General features: G+C 29.6%; 5 protein-coding genes and 2 pseudogenes across 7 annotated transcripts, besides 2 other annotated features; all 7 read right to left on the reverse strand.

Moving 5' to 3' along the window:
- Positions 1–558, reverse strand: TVAGG3_0882330 (organellar and viral DNA polymerase type B; the record flags this gene model as incomplete). Its single annotated transcript, XM_051250471.1, has 1 exon — positions 1–558. One exon carries the CDS (start codon positions 556–558, stop codon positions 1–3), a length of 558 nt encoding a protein of 185 aa, XP_051085946.1.
- Positions 1–8,650: part of a mobile genetic element that runs on past the window's edge.
- Positions 2,053–2,340, reverse strand: TVAGG3_0882340 (uncharacterized protein; the record flags this gene model as incomplete). Its single annotated transcript, XM_051250472.1, has 1 exon — positions 2,053–2,340. One exon carries the CDS (start codon positions 2,338–2,340, stop codon positions 2,053–2,055), a length of 288 nt encoding a protein of 95 aa, XP_051085947.1.
- On the reverse strand, positions 2,360–3,886 carry TVAGG3_0882350 (integrase core domain containing protein family; the record flags this gene model as incomplete). The annotated part of the gene is made up of 1 exon (XM_051250473.1): positions 2,360–3,886. One exon carries the CDS (start codon positions 3,884–3,886, stop codon positions 2,360–2,362), a length of 1,527 nt encoding a protein of 508 aa, XP_051085948.1.
- TVAGG3_0882360 (DNA/RNA polymerase superfamily) lies at positions 4,012–7,458 on the reverse strand (the record flags this gene model as incomplete). The annotated part of the gene is made up of 1 exon (XM_051250474.1): positions 4,012–7,458. The coding sequence occupies one exon, from the start codon at positions 7,456–7,458 to the stop codon at positions 4,012–4,014; it is 3,447 nt and encodes a 1,148-aa protein (XP_051085949.1).
- A 2,204-nt stretch (positions 8,651–10,854) lies between the features above and the next one.
- Positions 10,855–17,188: part of a mobile genetic element that runs on past the window's edge.
- Positions 11,950–13,465, reverse strand: TVAGG3_0882390 (annotated as a pseudogene). Its single transcript has one exon. A coding segment is annotated over exon 1 (1,516 nt).
- Positions 14,025–14,690, reverse strand: TVAGG3_0882400 (uncharacterized protein; the record flags this gene model as incomplete). The annotated part of the gene is made up of 1 exon (XM_051250475.1): positions 14,025–14,690. The coding sequence occupies one exon, from the start codon at positions 14,688–14,690 to the stop codon at positions 14,025–14,027; it is 666 nt and encodes a 221-aa protein (XP_051085950.1).
- Positions 15,185–16,353, reverse strand: TVAGG3_0882410 (annotated as a pseudogene). The gene has a single exon. A coding segment is annotated over exon 1 (1,169 nt).

Below are 17,188 nucleotides of genomic sequence, written 5' to 3' on the forward strand. Positions count from 1 at the left end.
TTACAAACGTTTAACGTGATATACGTTATGAATTCGTGAAATTTTAAATATTTTTGTAGCTTCTATTTCTTCAGTTAATATATCAAAAATTTTAACAATGCCGAAAGTTTCTTTATACTTCTTCTTGACATCAGATAAAAGGAAATCATCAGCTGTGGGATAGTTTTTATTAAGAAATGTCAACATGTCCATTTTATCTTCTGCTGGCTTTTCTGCTTCTTTCTTTAAGTCTGCGTAATCGTTTCTCATTCTTTCTATCTCTTTTAGTGAGTAGTTATATTTCCTCATTGCTGCTTTACATTTTGAGCATTGCGGATTCATTTTTGCGTTATACATTGAAACATTACCAGCTAAAATAACTAAAGCAGCAATGGCTTTCTTTAAATCTGAAGCAGTTGGTTTTATCTGTTCGTTCCATACTTTGCCTCTTCTGTCTTTATCTCTTATTTGCCACACACATTCAGCAGCTAATGAAACAAAGTTATCGTAAGTCTTAAACTCCTCAGATTTATATATGTCAGAAATGTTCTTATATACCATGTCGCAATCTTTGTTCATAACTTTATGGTTGCAATGAAAACCAAGGAATTCATAATTTACTTTACGTATGAACTTCTTTATTTCTACTGAATCAGTAACTTTAACTTCAATTTCATCGAATTCAGGAATAGTTAGTTTTTGTTGCTGAACTTCCGGTAATTTAGGCAAATGGTCTATGATATCTTGCATTTCATATAGCTCCTCTCCATTTGTTTCATCTTTCGCACTACAGTCTAAATTACTTGTTAAAAGTTCTTGCTTTATTTTTGTATTTCTGTTTCAAAAGTATATGAAGAAGGAATGAAGTTTTTCATCTCTACCAACATTGACGTAGGATTCATGATTAATGAATTTGGTGCCGTAGTTGTGGACAGAGTCCCGCCGTTCGTGGCTTGAATTGTTGTTGTGCCGATTGTTGAAATCATATCTTTTATACAAAATAAAAAAATAAAAATAAAACTAACTTTATTTCTTCTGTCTTAAGGAAATTCATGAAAATTCATGAGGGTAGAAATGAGGGTAGATATCAGGTTAGATCTAACCATCTACCCTAAACATTATTTTTGCTGAATTCAGCAACAAAATGAACGAGGTCAGGATGTATGTAAATACCTTTGAATTCATTTATAACGCCCTTAGTAAGCTCATAAAATGCTTGTTTTGAGGTGGAGCCAAAAGTGGCTCGACCGTATTCTTTCAACCAAAACTCAAGAATTTCCTGCATGAATTTTGTATAAAAAAACAACCGTCTGAATTCCGGCGGTTGCTATATTCTTCACAAAATGCCTTATAATACTCTTCCCAGGACTTATTTTCCAACAACTTTCTAAAGTCTTTCCTAAACTGACTGACTGACGGCACAAAGTGGCTTAACGAAAACATTAATATATAAAATTCATGAAAATTCATGAGGGTAGAAATGAGGGTAGATATCAGGTTAGATCTAACATGCTAACGTAAACATTATTTTTGGGTCATTTACACTCATTATGATGAAGAAGTCTTGACAAAACATATACGAAGAAGTCTTGACATAGAGTTTACGTTCATGTTTGACATAGAGTTTACGCTCATTACGATGAAGTCATGACAAAACATATACGTTCATGTTTGACATAGAGTTTACGATGAAATCATGACAAAACATTTACGATAAAATACCTTCCTCATTAATCCTGCTGTGTTGTTGTCAAAATGTCATGTTGTCTCATTTTTTCAGAGAAGTTAATTAACCTGGTAGCACATGGTAACATGGTAGCACCTTCAGTTCTTCAAAAATAATTAATTATTGAATAACCTAAAAACCATTAACGATAAAATAACTAATAACAAATTTTTATTTTTATCATAAATGGATACCCCACAAGCTCAAAATTTACCACGAATTATAACAAGGGAGGAAATGATAAAAATGATGCGAGAACATGTTAAAAATAACAAACCACTAAAAATGAGAAAATGTGGTTATGCAGTAATGATGGAAAGAGAGACGTTGTCGAAGAGGAATAAAAATTAAATTTGGATTGAGTTTAAAAATTCATCTTTATTAAATTCATCTCTTCCAATCAATTTATTTATTCTATTAAATTCTTTTATTTTTGCTTCACCCAGTTTAAGGATTGAACGGTAAGTTTCTAATTTTTCGATTATTTCTTCATCGTTTTCAGTTCCATTAGTTTTATGGGCATCAACCCCACCGCATTGTGGCTTCTTTTTGTAATAGCATATTTTTGATTTAATTCTGTTTAGTTTCTTTTTATATTCATTGTCTGGACTCTTGGCTGCTTTGTTGTCACTCATTTCTTACGAAATAAAAAAATTAAATATTATTTAAATATAATGGAGTAATAAAATAAATCGGAATTTCTATTAATTTATTGTCAACTTCAACTAATGCATTGCCGTTAATATATCTAACAAATTCAGCTATTGTGTCAAATCTTCGTCTTCTTTTTGTCATTGATTTATCAGTTTTTCCATAATCGAGATGAATCAAAACTTTATCCCCTTGTTTAAAATTCATGAGCCCCGAATTAATTTGTTCACGTTTAACATCATTTAACCTTTCCATTTGCTTTCTAATATATTCCCATTCTTTTGAAATATCATTTTTCATTTCCACTGGTTTCATGTTTATTGTTCTATGCCATGTATTATTATAATAATATACTAACTGTTGTATGATGGAGTCATGATTTCCATCCCAGTATATCTGACCGTTAACCCCTAACGCATCTCTAAGAGTTCTCATTACCGCATCAACTATTTTATTATGAAACGTATATGGAGAGGATGAGAAGAAAAAATTAATTTGTGGGAAATAATGAGTCATAGTTGCCTGAAATCCTTTATCACCATCACCCCTGATATTATCTACTCTTTCATGATCTAGTAAGTATTGAATAGCTCTTCTTGTTTCCTGTTCTGTTTTCCCTTTCACTGGAATGCAATATAAATATCTAGTGTTAATGTTAATGGCAAATAAATAAGTAACTTTTCCTTTTGAATATTCCAGATGATCGATTTCGTATGAATATGGATATGGAGCAAATGAAGGGCGACTAAATTTTTCCTTTAACGGTTGAATTTTTGGGTCAATTGGTTTATTTAATATCTTGAAATCCTTTTTAAAATCTTTTTGCTTCTTAAATGTTTGAAATGGATATAATAAAGTGAATGATGAAGGATTAACTGAAGGAGGAGGCGGTACTACTGTTGGAGGTTTTGGTGTTGTAAGTGGTTTAATTTTATCTGCTTTGATTTTGGAATTCATTCCCCCCTTCATTAATTCTGGATGTATTTTATTCATTTGTTTAAAATATGCTGTATATAAAGGTTTGATATACTTTCCCGCTTCGAGTTTATGTTGAAGGATGAATTCCAAAAGTTGATCTTCATTTAAAAGTCGGGCTGAATATGGTTTAACTAATGAATCATAAATTAAAGCTTGTGCTTCATTTATGGTCTGAAGAACCTGGGTGTTTTGCACCTTTTGTTTTTGTTCCTTTGGCTTTGGCTTTTGCGGCTCAGGATTATATAATTTATATAATTCATCAATATCTTCTTCTGTTAATACTTTATTTTTGAAATCTTTCAACTGTTTAAGTTGTGATTTAGTTTTTCCCTTTGTATATTCATTATTTTTAATTTTGTCTTTAATTTCAGAAATTATTTTATTATGATATTTCAAAATTTCATTTTTATAATATGGATAATAATATTCCATATCATCACCCGTTATGTTGTTATCATATTTTTGGAGATATGCTTTTAAATCATAATAATCAAGAAAATTTTGATTAAATATTAAATCATCAATTAAAATTTTTAAATCTGTGTTATCCATTTATATAAAAATAAAATCAATGTTTTAAGGGTGCCCACCTCTTTGAATCATAGTATCAAAACCATCATTAACGGTTCCTTTTGTCTCTTCTGTGGTATTTCATTAAAAATAAAATATTTATTGTATTAAATAAATGGCATACAACATCCATTTTCACAACATACAGCCTTAGTGTGTGCTCCTGTTAATGCAGTCTTACCGATTGTTAAGCGAGTCATTGACCCATTTTTAAGTTGTAAATTAATATTCTGACCATCAAATATCACTTTATCATTTATTATATCCAAATATTTTTTAGGTGTTAATTGCTTATTTTGTCTTAAACTAACACCCTTCATTTTTTGTGCAATCTTTTTAAAATCACTCCCATCAATTGAACCGTTGAATGATGTATAACACTTAGGACATAAAGCAACCATGTTATCACCTTGTTTCTCAATTGCTAAACCCAATAACTTCTTCTCATGTGCTTTTTCTTCAGCTTTATTCTTTAATTTAGGTTTAAATTTCTCATCAAAACAAAAGAAATCAAATGGTGCGAATTTGAAAATGTTTTTATCATAAAATTGTTTATCAGTAACAATTGTTTGAAATGCTTGAGTGTTAGGAAGATTTGGGTCGCCAGCGATTGCCCAATAAGATGAATCAGTATCACCTTCAATGAAATGAAAACGATTAACATTCATGCATTTATACATAAAATCATAAATGAAAACCAAATACCAGTATTTAGCATTATCTAAAGTGAAGAATGCCTCTTGTAAACATGTATCACATCTATAAAATCTATCTTTTAGCATCACTTGATATGTATCCTCACCTATTTCTCTTATGTTTTTAAACTTATTTGACATACATGCAACGCGTGCCTTCTGTGCATTCATTATTTTAGTCTTTGCGTAATTTTGTGTATTCATTGCATCGTAACCATATGATCCATTAAGTGAAATTTTGCAAAATAAACTTTTTCCTTTATTTCCTTCTAATTCAGCCTTTTGTCTTTCGTTCATAAATTCGTTCGCAAATTCATTAAAACAAGTGTTTTTAGTAAATGTTAAAATTGATTGAATATCATCGATGATAAAATGAAATCTGTCTATTAGATACCAAAGATAATAAGAAGAAAATGGTTGATATTGGTTGTGTGTTGATGCTAACTGAGTTAATTTTCTTTGTTTCTGGTCAACTGGTAGATTGTTTGATTTCATGTAATTATACATAAAACTGCCAATTGTTTTTTCATCTGTGATAATATCTAAGTTTCTTATTATCGGTAAAAAGTTTATGTAATCATTAATGTATTTTTCATCAATGTGACCCTTTACTTCAGCCACGAATAAAGTATTTTTCTTCTTAATTATTCCCAGTGCTTTTGCTTTCTTTGTTGCTGTATCACAAATGATAACACCATTCAATCTTCCCGGCATATACATTTTATGGTCAGTATATTGAATGAAATCATGAGGATTAGATGAAAATGATGAAGGATATAATGAATTAAAATCAACACCAACGAAATGAGTCATGATGTTGGTGGTGTCCTCATTTGATACAGTTTTAGTTTCTGGATTATATGAAAGTTTATTAATGTGCGTGATTCCTTTAAGATTTACTCTATGTTGAACATTTGATAAACCACCAGTAATTCCATTACGGAGAATGTGATAAGCTTCAACTGAATCTAAAGTCATTGGTAAATTATTTTTTAATGTGTAATTTCTTAAATTGATTCTTAAACGTTGAACATCTTCATCTTTATTTGATTTTACGACATTGCAATAACAACACATTAACTGACAATTTTCTTTGGTATGTGGTTTTTCATTATCGATTCTATCCAATGTTGGTTTATTTGCATATGTAAACGCTTTACCACACATTTTGCATTTAGATGAAAGGATTAAATCGTGATAGTATTGAAAATCATCCATTGAAACATTATTTTTAGTATACCTTTCTGCTTTTTCATCTTGTTTCTTATATGATTCAATTTTATATTTCCAATACTTTTTTGTTAATTCAAAACTTGATTCTATCTCTTCCTCAGGATATTTTTCATTAGGATTAAAGTCTTTATATGCTAAAGCGTAACGAATCATTGATGCATTCGATGATAAAGAAAGATTATGAAGCATGTCAATTTTATAAACAAATGTTTCTTCAATAATTTTATCAATTGGGTCAATCATAATTTCAACATCTTTATTGCAATAATGAATAAAATATTCTAATCTATTCTTAAAATTTTTAGCATCATTGAGATATATTTGATAATCACTATCTGATATAGTTTCTTGAGTTAATGCTGAATAAAATGAATCTTTCGTGAATGGTTCCACTTTGTATAATTCTTCTTCGTAATTCTCCCACGTGATGAATTGATAAGGGAAAAAGGATTTAACACGTGTTTTATTATTTCCGAAATCTTGAGTGAATTGGTCTAATGTCCCACCCGCTATATAATTTCTGATGTCAATAAATCTCAATTCATATGGAGCGTTTGTTTTCTTTACTATGACTTGCTTAAATTGAGAAGATGAACCCAGCATTGATTTTATTTTCCATTTTGCAGTGTTTAAATCACGAAGAATTAAATTTAAATCAAACTTTCCCGAATTAAAACCTATGATATTCACTTTATTGAATTCCTCATCTAGAAGTTCTTTAAATGCTTTCTTCTGTTTTTCATTTAATGTATGAGACTTCATTAATTCATTGTATTGTTCAATATTTGATTCAACAACTAATGAACAGGTTGAAAATAAAAACTCAATCCAATCAGAAATAAAAGAATCACTCGAAGTTAAGCAAAAATTTCTCGTATACGTTTTATCGTTTAATTTAACCGTTGATGATACCATGAATGGTTTTAAGTAAGCGTTCAAAGTTGCACACTCAGAAAGTTGTAATTCTTCTTTAGTCTCTAATGTTTCGAAGTCAAAAGTAATATAATATCTTGTCGGTTGATAATATTCCTGCAAATTATGAGCTAATAACCACTGACATATCTTCTGTTTCGTAATATGTGGTGCATATGGTTGCTGTGTCTTTTGCAACTGAACGTCTTGAATTAATCTTCCATTATTTTCTTTACATTTCTCACAATGCTTTAAAAATCTTCTTTGGTTTTTCCTTTCTGGATCATCACGGATAGAATATACTTCTTCTTTGCAAAAGGGGCAAACTTTATATCCTGTGAGTGCTTCAACGTCTGTAATTCTGTCAGCGTGAAGTTTTCCACATGGACTCTGTGTTAATAAAATATTTACTGTTTCAAATTCTGGATCTATCATTATTGATTCCACTAATGGAAAGTCTACCTTATTTATGTCCACGTCTTCTGGTTGAGGATCACAATAATAGAAATCAATATTAACATTTAACATTCTCGCTAATCTCTCACTTTCTGATGAAATGTCAAACCCTTCATATGAATCTATTGCTTCATTTAAATAACTTCTACGAGTTTTAGGATTAACACCATCAGGAATGTTATAGAAGCGTTTAAATAACCTTCTACCTTCTGCTCTAATTTGATTATCATTCATTTTAGCTGTTCCGTTTTTGTTCATTTATGTAAGAATAAAAAATTAAAAAATAAATAAAAATAAAGTTTATTTTTTAAAGCCCATAAAATGAATTAAGAACACATAAATTTTTATCATCTGCGACGTGACGAATACATTTTAATTTACTCAAGAATGCGTACCCTGATACATTAAATCTAATTCCTGTCTTATTTAATTTCACAACTTTGAAAAGGAATGTATGAATAGCTATAAAATGATGAGAAGATGTTTTATGGGTTGCTTCCATTTTTTCTGAAATAAATGAATAAATATAATGCTTATAAGTTTTCATATCTTTTATATTCTTAATAACGAATGGTATAGACCTTTCCACTTCGTCTTCCTTCGGTGCTGTTCTTTCATATGAAACATTATTAGTATCTTCAATAATGAAACCACAATCACACAAAATTTTATAGGTTCCAATGGTTTCTTTTGATATTTTATCTAATAAATCAAAAACTTTATCAACACCTGTGCATTTATTTAAATAATAATTTGTGTAAATATCATGATCTTCTTTCTTAATCGTATTAGTTGCATATGTCACGTTTTTAAGAGCTTTTTTGAATTTCTCAGAATCGAGAGGGGGTGAAAGTAAGATACAAGGGTATTCTTCATTATCAATAAATTGTAACTTATGTTTACGAATAAATTTAGTACCTTCTTCTGAAAGTGTTTCATCTATTTCGCCATCTAATAAATTTTGTGTTGATTCTGAGACATAATTTTTATATCTTTCTTCATGAGATTTCTGAACTGCTGATTCTGAAGCTGGGATATTCATTAAACCCTCTACTTCATTTTCATTATATTTTTCAACTTCTCTTAATTCCTTAATTTTTTCATCTATTTCATCTCTTATTTTTTCCAGTCTTTCAATTTCATCGTATTCATCATCTTTAATCCGTTCTTCATAATATTCAGGGAAAACATCAGGTTCTTTAGGTTTTTCTTCTTCAGATGTGGGATATAAGAAATTTATAACATCATCTTTATTCATTTTTCCATCATAATCTAAATCATTTAATAACTCGGCAAATTTTTGACAATTTCTTAAATAATATTTACTAACTTCATAACACATCTCATCTAATATATCCTTTATTTCCTCGTTTGTGAATCCTAATTTTTTAACGTTGTTAGTTTTGACGCTCATTTCATACGAATTAAAAATAAATTATTCAAAAATGTAAGACATTGAATTTTTAAAGTTTATTTTTTTATTTTTTATTTCATTATGGTAGTGAATCTTTTATTCATGAAAATAATTATTTCTAATTTCTTTTACTCGTTTATGAGGTCTTTGATTATGACTCCATTGATTCCATTCAGGATTTAAACAATGTTTAATTAATCGCGGAATATCTGACATCATCTATATATAGCTTCTTTTATAAAAGATAAAAAATAAATTATTTTAAAATTAATGTTAATTTTTAATGTGTTTATTTTTTATTTCATTATGTATGGGTTGAGTGTAAATGTCTTACAATTTTGAAAATTTTTTAAATCTTGATTTATTCAAAAACGTAAGAATAAAAACCGTCAGAATCATACATTTTTTACTTCATATGTTAAAAAAAAATGATACAAAATCGCTCGATATTGTATGAATTCTTACGTTTACAAAAAAAGTCACACAGCCCTTCCTATCCTACTACTATCCTTCAATACACTATTAGATGCTACATTATCAAAATATTGCTGACAATCTCTTGTAAAATCAATATATCTTTATTAGAATAGCAAAAAATATAACAATGATACTAGGCACTATATAGTGATTTTTTATAACTTTTTCCTGACCAAAAGTTAACTTTTGACCTTAGAAAATTAAGAGAATGCCATGAAGTAGTAAGTTTACCCTTAATGGAGTTTCGATCTGTTTATAGGATTCAATGAACTTGCAAGATATCAAATTAGGAAAAGAAAGAAATTTATTCATAAAAAATAAATCCATTAGTGTTCACTAAGGCCCATCTGACTTTAAAAACCCGAATTGAACTTGTCACACGGGCCCAAGTGACCTTTAATTCTAAAAACTAGTATCAATGATGGAATACTAGCTTTTTAAACTACTCCTTAATATGTATAATTTTAACATTTTGAGAATTTTTTTAAGAAACTAATGAACTCATGAAATTTCAAATTAATTCCGATCCAATTGAGAGAAAAAGTTAGGTCTTGGTGGATCAGAATTTCTCAATTCTTATAAACCTTTTGTTCTTTTTCTTTCCTTTCTATATCCTCTGGTGTGAGAATTCTGAAATTAAGTTTAGGTTTTGGTAAACTTGGATGTTCTTCTTGCTCATTTTGTTTATCTTCATCTGCTTGTTTGTCCTCTAAGTAGTATATGTGGACGGGTTGTGTGACTTTTTTTGTAAACGTAAGAATTCATACAATATTGAACGATTTTGTATCATTTTTTTTAACATATGAAGTAAAAAATGTATGATTCTTACGGTTTTTATTCTTACGTTTTTGAATAAATTAAGATTTAAAAAATTTTCAAAATTGTAAGACATTTACACTCAGCCCATACATATATATAATGAAAAATAAAAGAAGCCATATATAGATGATGTCAGCTATTCCACAATTAATTAAACATTGTTTAAATCATGAATGGAATCAATGGAGTCATAATCAAAGACCTCATAAACGAGAAAAAGAAATTGAAACTAATGATTATTTGAATTTATGAAATCAATTATTTGATTCATTCTTTCTTCAATCTCTTCTATTCTTTTTGTTAAATCATCAATTTTCATTAATGAGGTGATTCTTGATTGAGGAATAGATTTCAAACTAACCACTCCTTTTATTTTTGAAATTTTGAATCCATCAACTTTAAACATTTTATTCAATTTACACGTTGTCAATTCTTCAAATAATTTTTTATTATTGGCATAATAGTCATTAAATTCTTCAATAGATGAAAAAATTTTTATTTCAGTAATTGGTTTAATAATGTTTATTTTTTGTTGAACATTTTCACTTTCATTTATTTCTTCCTTCTCTGTTTCATTTATTTTTAAAATCGGTTTCATTTATCATTAAATAAAAATTAGAAACTTACCGTTCAATCCTTAAACTGAGTGAAGCAAAAATAAAAGAATTTAATAGAATAAATAAATTGGTTGGAAGAGATGAATTTAATAAAGATGAATTTTTAAACTCAATCCAAATTTAATTTTTATTCCTCTTCGACAACATCTCTCTTTCCATCATTACTGCATAACCACATTTTCTCATTTTTAGTGGTTTGTTATTTTTAACATGTTCTTGCATCATTTTTATCATTTCCTCCCTTGTTATGATTCGTGGTAAATTTTGAGCTTGTGGGGTATTCATTTATGATAAAAATAAAAATTTAAATTATGCCGTTCTAAAGTTTGTGACAACATAACATTTTGACAACATCATGGGTTATTCAATAATTAATTATTTTTGAAGAACTGAAGGGGTCACCAGGTCACCAGGTCACCAGGTCATTTCACTTCTCTGAAAAATGTGACAACATGACATTTTGACAACATCATGGGTTATTCAATAATTAATTATTTTTGAAGAACTGAAGGGGTCACCAGGTCACCAGGTCACCAGGTCATTTCACTTCTCTGAAAAAATGTGACAACATGACATTTTGACAACATCACAGGATTAATGCAAAAATAAATTCAAATCATACTTTATAAAGCTTCATTCACAGGTATTTCATCGTCAGTAAATGATTCCTCATTATCGTTTGGTTCAATTTGTTTATATAATCCTTTCATTTCTTCTTTCAAAACATAATACCATGTTTGTTTACCATCTATTTTTCTTTGTTTCCTTTCACATTTATCCTTAATGCTCATTTGAAAGTTTTTGTCTTTCATGTCTGATGGTTTGCAGAATAGAGCATTTTTACACGTCATACCTGCACATAATTCATCATAATGTGTATTTATCCATTCATCTAAAGGATTTGTTGATAATTCAATTAAATCTTGTTTGGCTTCAGTCATCGGTATGATTCGTACATTAAATGATGAAAGGTCATATTGCATAAAATATGTTAAAAGGTTATCATAAAATTCCTTTGTGCATGAATCCATTAAATTCTTGAAGTAATCAAATTGACCCTTGAATTTACCATTAACCCTTAAAACTACGTATCTTCTGTCTCCAACTTCAATTTTGACAGGGTAAACGTTGTTAGTTACGAAAATGAAGTTTGCAACGTTCTGTGCTGTCCTTCTGGGTTGATTCTTTTCATTAATTCTTATCTCATTATCCGTTATAATTGATTTCAAAGCGTTGAAGTTTGCGAGTCTATCTTCACCACATTCTTGAGTTCATTAAGTACAAGAAACATTTTATTTTCAACTACTGAGTTGAAATTACCCGTTAGCTCACTTATTTCAGTAATGTTTTTACATGAATAACCAGCGAGGAGTTCAGAAATAATGTCTGTAAATCTGTTTTTACCTGTTCCCTGAAGTCCTTTCAAAAATAATTGCTGTTTCATTCTTGATTCCAGGATGTTGAATCATTGATGCAATCCAGCCGAGAAGGTATTTATACACTTCATCGTTATTATCACAAATGGCTTCTTTAATGAAATTCATAAACATCTCAATTTTTGAGTAATCAGGCTTTTCAAGAATGTTGTATTTATAACCCTGAAACGTTGAGAGAAAACATCTGGAGAATCAGATTTAAAGCAAACACCCTTAACGGTTAATGAAGACAATTGATTTAGTAGTACATCCCATGCTGTTATGGTTTTACCTTCTTCTTTAAATAATTTAATCATTTTGAGTGACTCTTTCATGTTTGATTGAAGAACGAATGATATTTGATTCATTTTGTCGTGTATGTTGTAATCTTTCTGAATGAAATATTTGTTTCCACAATCTACAGAACGGATTACACGTGATAAATCCTCAATTACTTCAGAACTGTTTTTATACTGATGATTTTCAGCCTTGCGTCTAATATCTGTTATCAAAAACGAGTCATCAAGTTTGATATCAAATGTTATTTTTGGCTTACGTAATAAAGGTAAAACATATTCATCATAATATTCCTTTTGATAAAGTTTTAGAATCTTCACCAAAACAAATGGAGAAGTCATTAAATGTGCATATCTACTACGTGCTTTTTCAAAATTACTTTTTGCATTTTCAGTTAAATTGCAGAAGTTATAAACGTTATCGTATGCTTCATTAATTAAATGATTAGGTAACGAATTAATTGCTTGAAACAGTGTGAATAATGTAACTTCTTTTTCTAAATTCATGTTTCCACCATCATTATGTACTTCAAAATCACAGATGCCATCAACTATGCTCTGGGCAAGTTTATCGTCAATGTTTACATCTTTGTTTTCATTCATTATACTCTTTATTTCTTCGCTCTTCTGTTCAACTCTTACCTTAATATTCAAATCATTTAATATATCATTCACTGTTCTAGTTAATGTTGAATCATAACTTCCACGAATGAATGAGTATGTATTGATTGGTTCTGTTGCATTCTTTCGAACTCTTGAATCAGCCATAACCACTAAAGAACGCTTTGAATCATCCATTGAAGTCATTATATCAATATCATAATCATTGCAGGAATAACATTTAATCATTCTGTTCGAAACTGCATAGAAGAAATTAGTGTTGCAATAAATGTGAAGACCTCCTGATGCGGTTTTAACGATAACATCTTTCTCCGAAAGTTTTGATAAAATGTCTTTTCTAACTGTTTCTTTAAGTTCATCATTGTACGATTTATTGATATCAACATCTATAATCGTTAAATTTGAAATTTTATTTACTAATAAAGCTGTACCAGTTTTCCTTCCTCTTCCTCCATCATGTTTGAGGTAGTTATGTAAATCAATCATGTTTTCACCAATTCTTTCGTTGAGGGGTTTAGTTTCTGCCACAACTAATTCCGCAACTAATGAATCAATAACTTTTTCATCAGAAACGATAAAGTTGCTGTTGTTGTTTGTTGCTGTCATTTATATAGGAATAAAAAATAAAAATAATTTTAAAACTAACTTTATTTTTGGACTGCATCAAATTTTCTGTGATGTTGTCAAAATGTCATGTTGTCACATTTTTTCAGAGAAGTGAAATGACCTGGTGACCTGGTGACCTGGTGACCCCTTCAGTTCTTCAAAAATAATTAATTATTGAATGACCTGAAAACATTAACATAAACATTAACGTAAACATTTATTTCCAGGACTGTTGTCAAAATGTCATGTTGTCACATTTTTTCAGAGAAGTTAAATAACCCGGTGACCTGGTGACCTGGTGACCCCTTCAGTTCTTCAAAAATAATTAATTATTGAATGACCTGAAAACATTAACATAAACATTAACGTAAACATTTATTTCCAGGACTGTTGCCAAAATGTCATGTTGTCACATTTTTTCAGAGAAGTGAAATGACCTGGTGACCTGGTGACCTGGTGACCCCTTCAGTTCTTCAAAAATAATTAATTATTGAATGACCTGAAAACATTAACGATAAAATATATTTTTGGTCGTTTATGACAAAAATAAATGGTTCATTTACTCACAATATTTTTGTACAAAACGACCCCAAACTTTTAACTTCTTTTCTGCAGTTTCTAATGCTATCTTAGCGAGTTCATATTCTCTAAATTCTCTCTTTAAATCTTCTTGTTCCCATTGGTCTAGTTCGTATGAAGAATCTCTATAACCATAACATTTCTCACGTTCATGTTCTAATTGTTTTTCACACGTTTTTCTAACTTCTTCTTCAAACAAATGTTTAGCATTCTCTACTGTATCTTCGAGTTCTTCTTCATCTAATTTCTCATGAACTTTCTTGTCTATGGAGTCCATAATATCTTTGACATAAAATGCATACTTTACAGAGCACCATTCAGCAACAAAATGAACGAGGTCAGGATGTATGTAAATACCTTTGAATTCATTTATAACACCCTTAGTAAGCTCATAAAAAGCTTGTTTTGAGGTTGAGCCACTTTTGGCTTGACCGTATTCGTTCATCCAAAACTCAAGAATTTCCTGCATTTTAGTACTATTGAGAAATCTGTTTAAATGGTTTAACCTTCCCGCTTCTCTTGCCATCTTTGTTGCATTAATGTAACCATCCTTGTCTCTACGTAAGACTTCAATACCATTATAAGTGCCTTTTGTGAATGTTTCACCATTAGATTTGTTCGTGAATGTTTTTACTTCAACTGACATTTCTGTTCTTACATACAAAATAAAAAATAAAAATAATTTTAAAACTAACTTTATTTTTGAACTGCATCATATTTCCAGGACTGTTGTCAAAATGTCATGTTGTCACATTTTTTCAGAGAAGTGAAATGACCTGGTGACCTGGTGACCTGGTGACCCCTTCAGTTCTTCAAAAATAATTAATTATTGAATGACCTGAAAACATTAACGATAAAATATATTTTTGTTGTAAATTTTATTAAGTTCATCTTTAGTTAATAATTTGAATGGATTCGCTAATGTTCCACCTTGAGTCACAACACTTGCCCCGGCTAATTGTGACGAACCTGGGATAAGTACTCCATGAAATGATTTCATTGGTATCATTAATTTAGAAATAGTTGGCTTAATTAATTTTGTCATTTATGATAAAAATAAAATGTTAAATTATACCGTTCGCTCTTTTGAGCTCAGGACTTTCAGTCCGTTCTAAAGTTTGTTTTACAAACATTGAGCGTTCATTGAACTCTATACCATGCGAATACAGTCATAAATGGTGGCATGTATTCTTTACTTTGTCCCGTTGTTTGTGTATATCCTGAAACGAAATGTGTATGGTTTCCTTCTCCCTGAGTGTCACTCCAGTAACAATTTATGGCAAACTTAACGTCGTCTTTAACATCATATCCTTTACCTTTTGTCATTCCTGACCAATCCCAATATCTATGCTTATGCCAACCTGCTTGAGATGTGCTTAAATCTATGTAGTGACTATGTGCAGGTAAATTTTCACCTGAAATCGTTTTACTTCCCCTGTTTCCTTTGAAGAGTTTGCACAATACAAAAACCTGTCAACTATTTGTTCCCATGCACCAACACCAAACATTACTTGAGGACCTCTTGCATCCATAGATGTATAAATAGAACCTACTGGGTTCATTAAATCAAACATATGAGATATTATAGGATTGTCTCTTTTGAACTTAAAATATAGTGTAACTATTTCAGGTTTCTTCTGGTTTGTGTCAGAATATTTTTTATAATATAATCTTATGTTTTCAGGGTAGGTAAAATCTTGACTATAATATTTATTTCTGTCATCTGTATAATAATATACTATTCTCGTTTTTTCTATTGCATTATATCTTTTATATCTATAATAATCTAAATATAATGTTAACTTTTGTTCATCTACATGTGGTGTTCTGACATCATCCCCATAGTCATAATAATATGGTGCTGGAGCTGGGTCAGGCAATGTCATATCTACCATTTCATAAACTCTTAAATATTTCTTTTGTTCGTCTCCATATAAGTTTAAGTAGCAGTTGTTGTCTAATGGAACTTTAACTTGTGTGCCATTATTCTTTTTATAACTTACATACATTTCATTGTTATTTTTCGGAATGAGTTTCCACCGTATACCATTTTTTAAGGAGTGTACAAACTGCCATCTAAAATATTTATTTTCTTCATTGACAGAAAAGTCGCCAACAATAGTTTCAATATTTTTTGTTCCTATCAAACTTTGGTATATTTCGTTAACATATGTTTTATCTGCCTTCTTCCCTAACTCATCGTTAACATATGTTTTATCCGCTTTAAGGTCTAAACATCCTGAAACCCATCCTGTATCAGCTTTAGTTTTTAAAATCTTTGATGTCCATTCATGATACCATTCAACCATTTCTTTAATTTCATTATCTTTTTCATCCACATATTCCTTATCTGTCCTCTTCTTTAACTCACTATCCACATATTCCTTATCTGCTTTCTCCATTATGTCATTTAGGAAACCTTTTATGAATTCCTCATTTAAATTAAATCTTCCAATCTTCAAAACTTTAGGAAATGCATTTAATGCGTAATATCTCTGTTCTTCTGGTGGAATTGATGTTATATCATCCGTTATTCCTTTAATTTTTGAATTCATAAATAAAATTTCTTTTATATTTGATATCACTGCACCACCTTTGCAAACGAATTCGAAATGTTCATTTTTCAATACTATCTCCAAATCTCCATATTTCAACCTTTGCGTTTGTTCTGCCGTCTTTGAATTATATGCATATATGGCGTATGTAATGGTCTGAAGGACCTGGGTGTTTGTGCCTTAAGTTGTTGTGGTTGCTGTTGTTTAATCATTTATTACGATTTAAAAATAAATATTTAATCTGTTATCTCATCAGCTATTTTCTCTATTTGAAATTGCCATAATATTTCATTCATAAATTCTAAATCACAATCAAATAGGTCAGTTATTCTAAATTTAATATTTGATAAATCTTTTGAATGAAGAATAAATGAATTCCCGGATAATTGAAACGGATATGATAAAGAAAATGTGTTTAAGTTGATGGATAAAATGTTTTGTATTGATGGGTAAGAGTTAGGGTCTAATGTTTGATGTGAAAATCTCATTGGGGTATTAACTTTATCACATTTGATTAAAATGAAATTGGAACCAGTGTCAGAATACAAAACATCCCCAACATCTTTTTCAAAATTTAATATCCCCAACA

Source organism: Trichomonas vaginalis, chromosome VI (assembly GCF_026262505.1).
Source record: "Trichomonas vaginalis G3 chromosome VI, whole genome shotgun sequence".
Classification (NCBI taxonomy): domain Eukaryota; phylum Parabasalia; order Trichomonadida; family Trichomonadidae; genus Trichomonas; species Trichomonas vaginalis.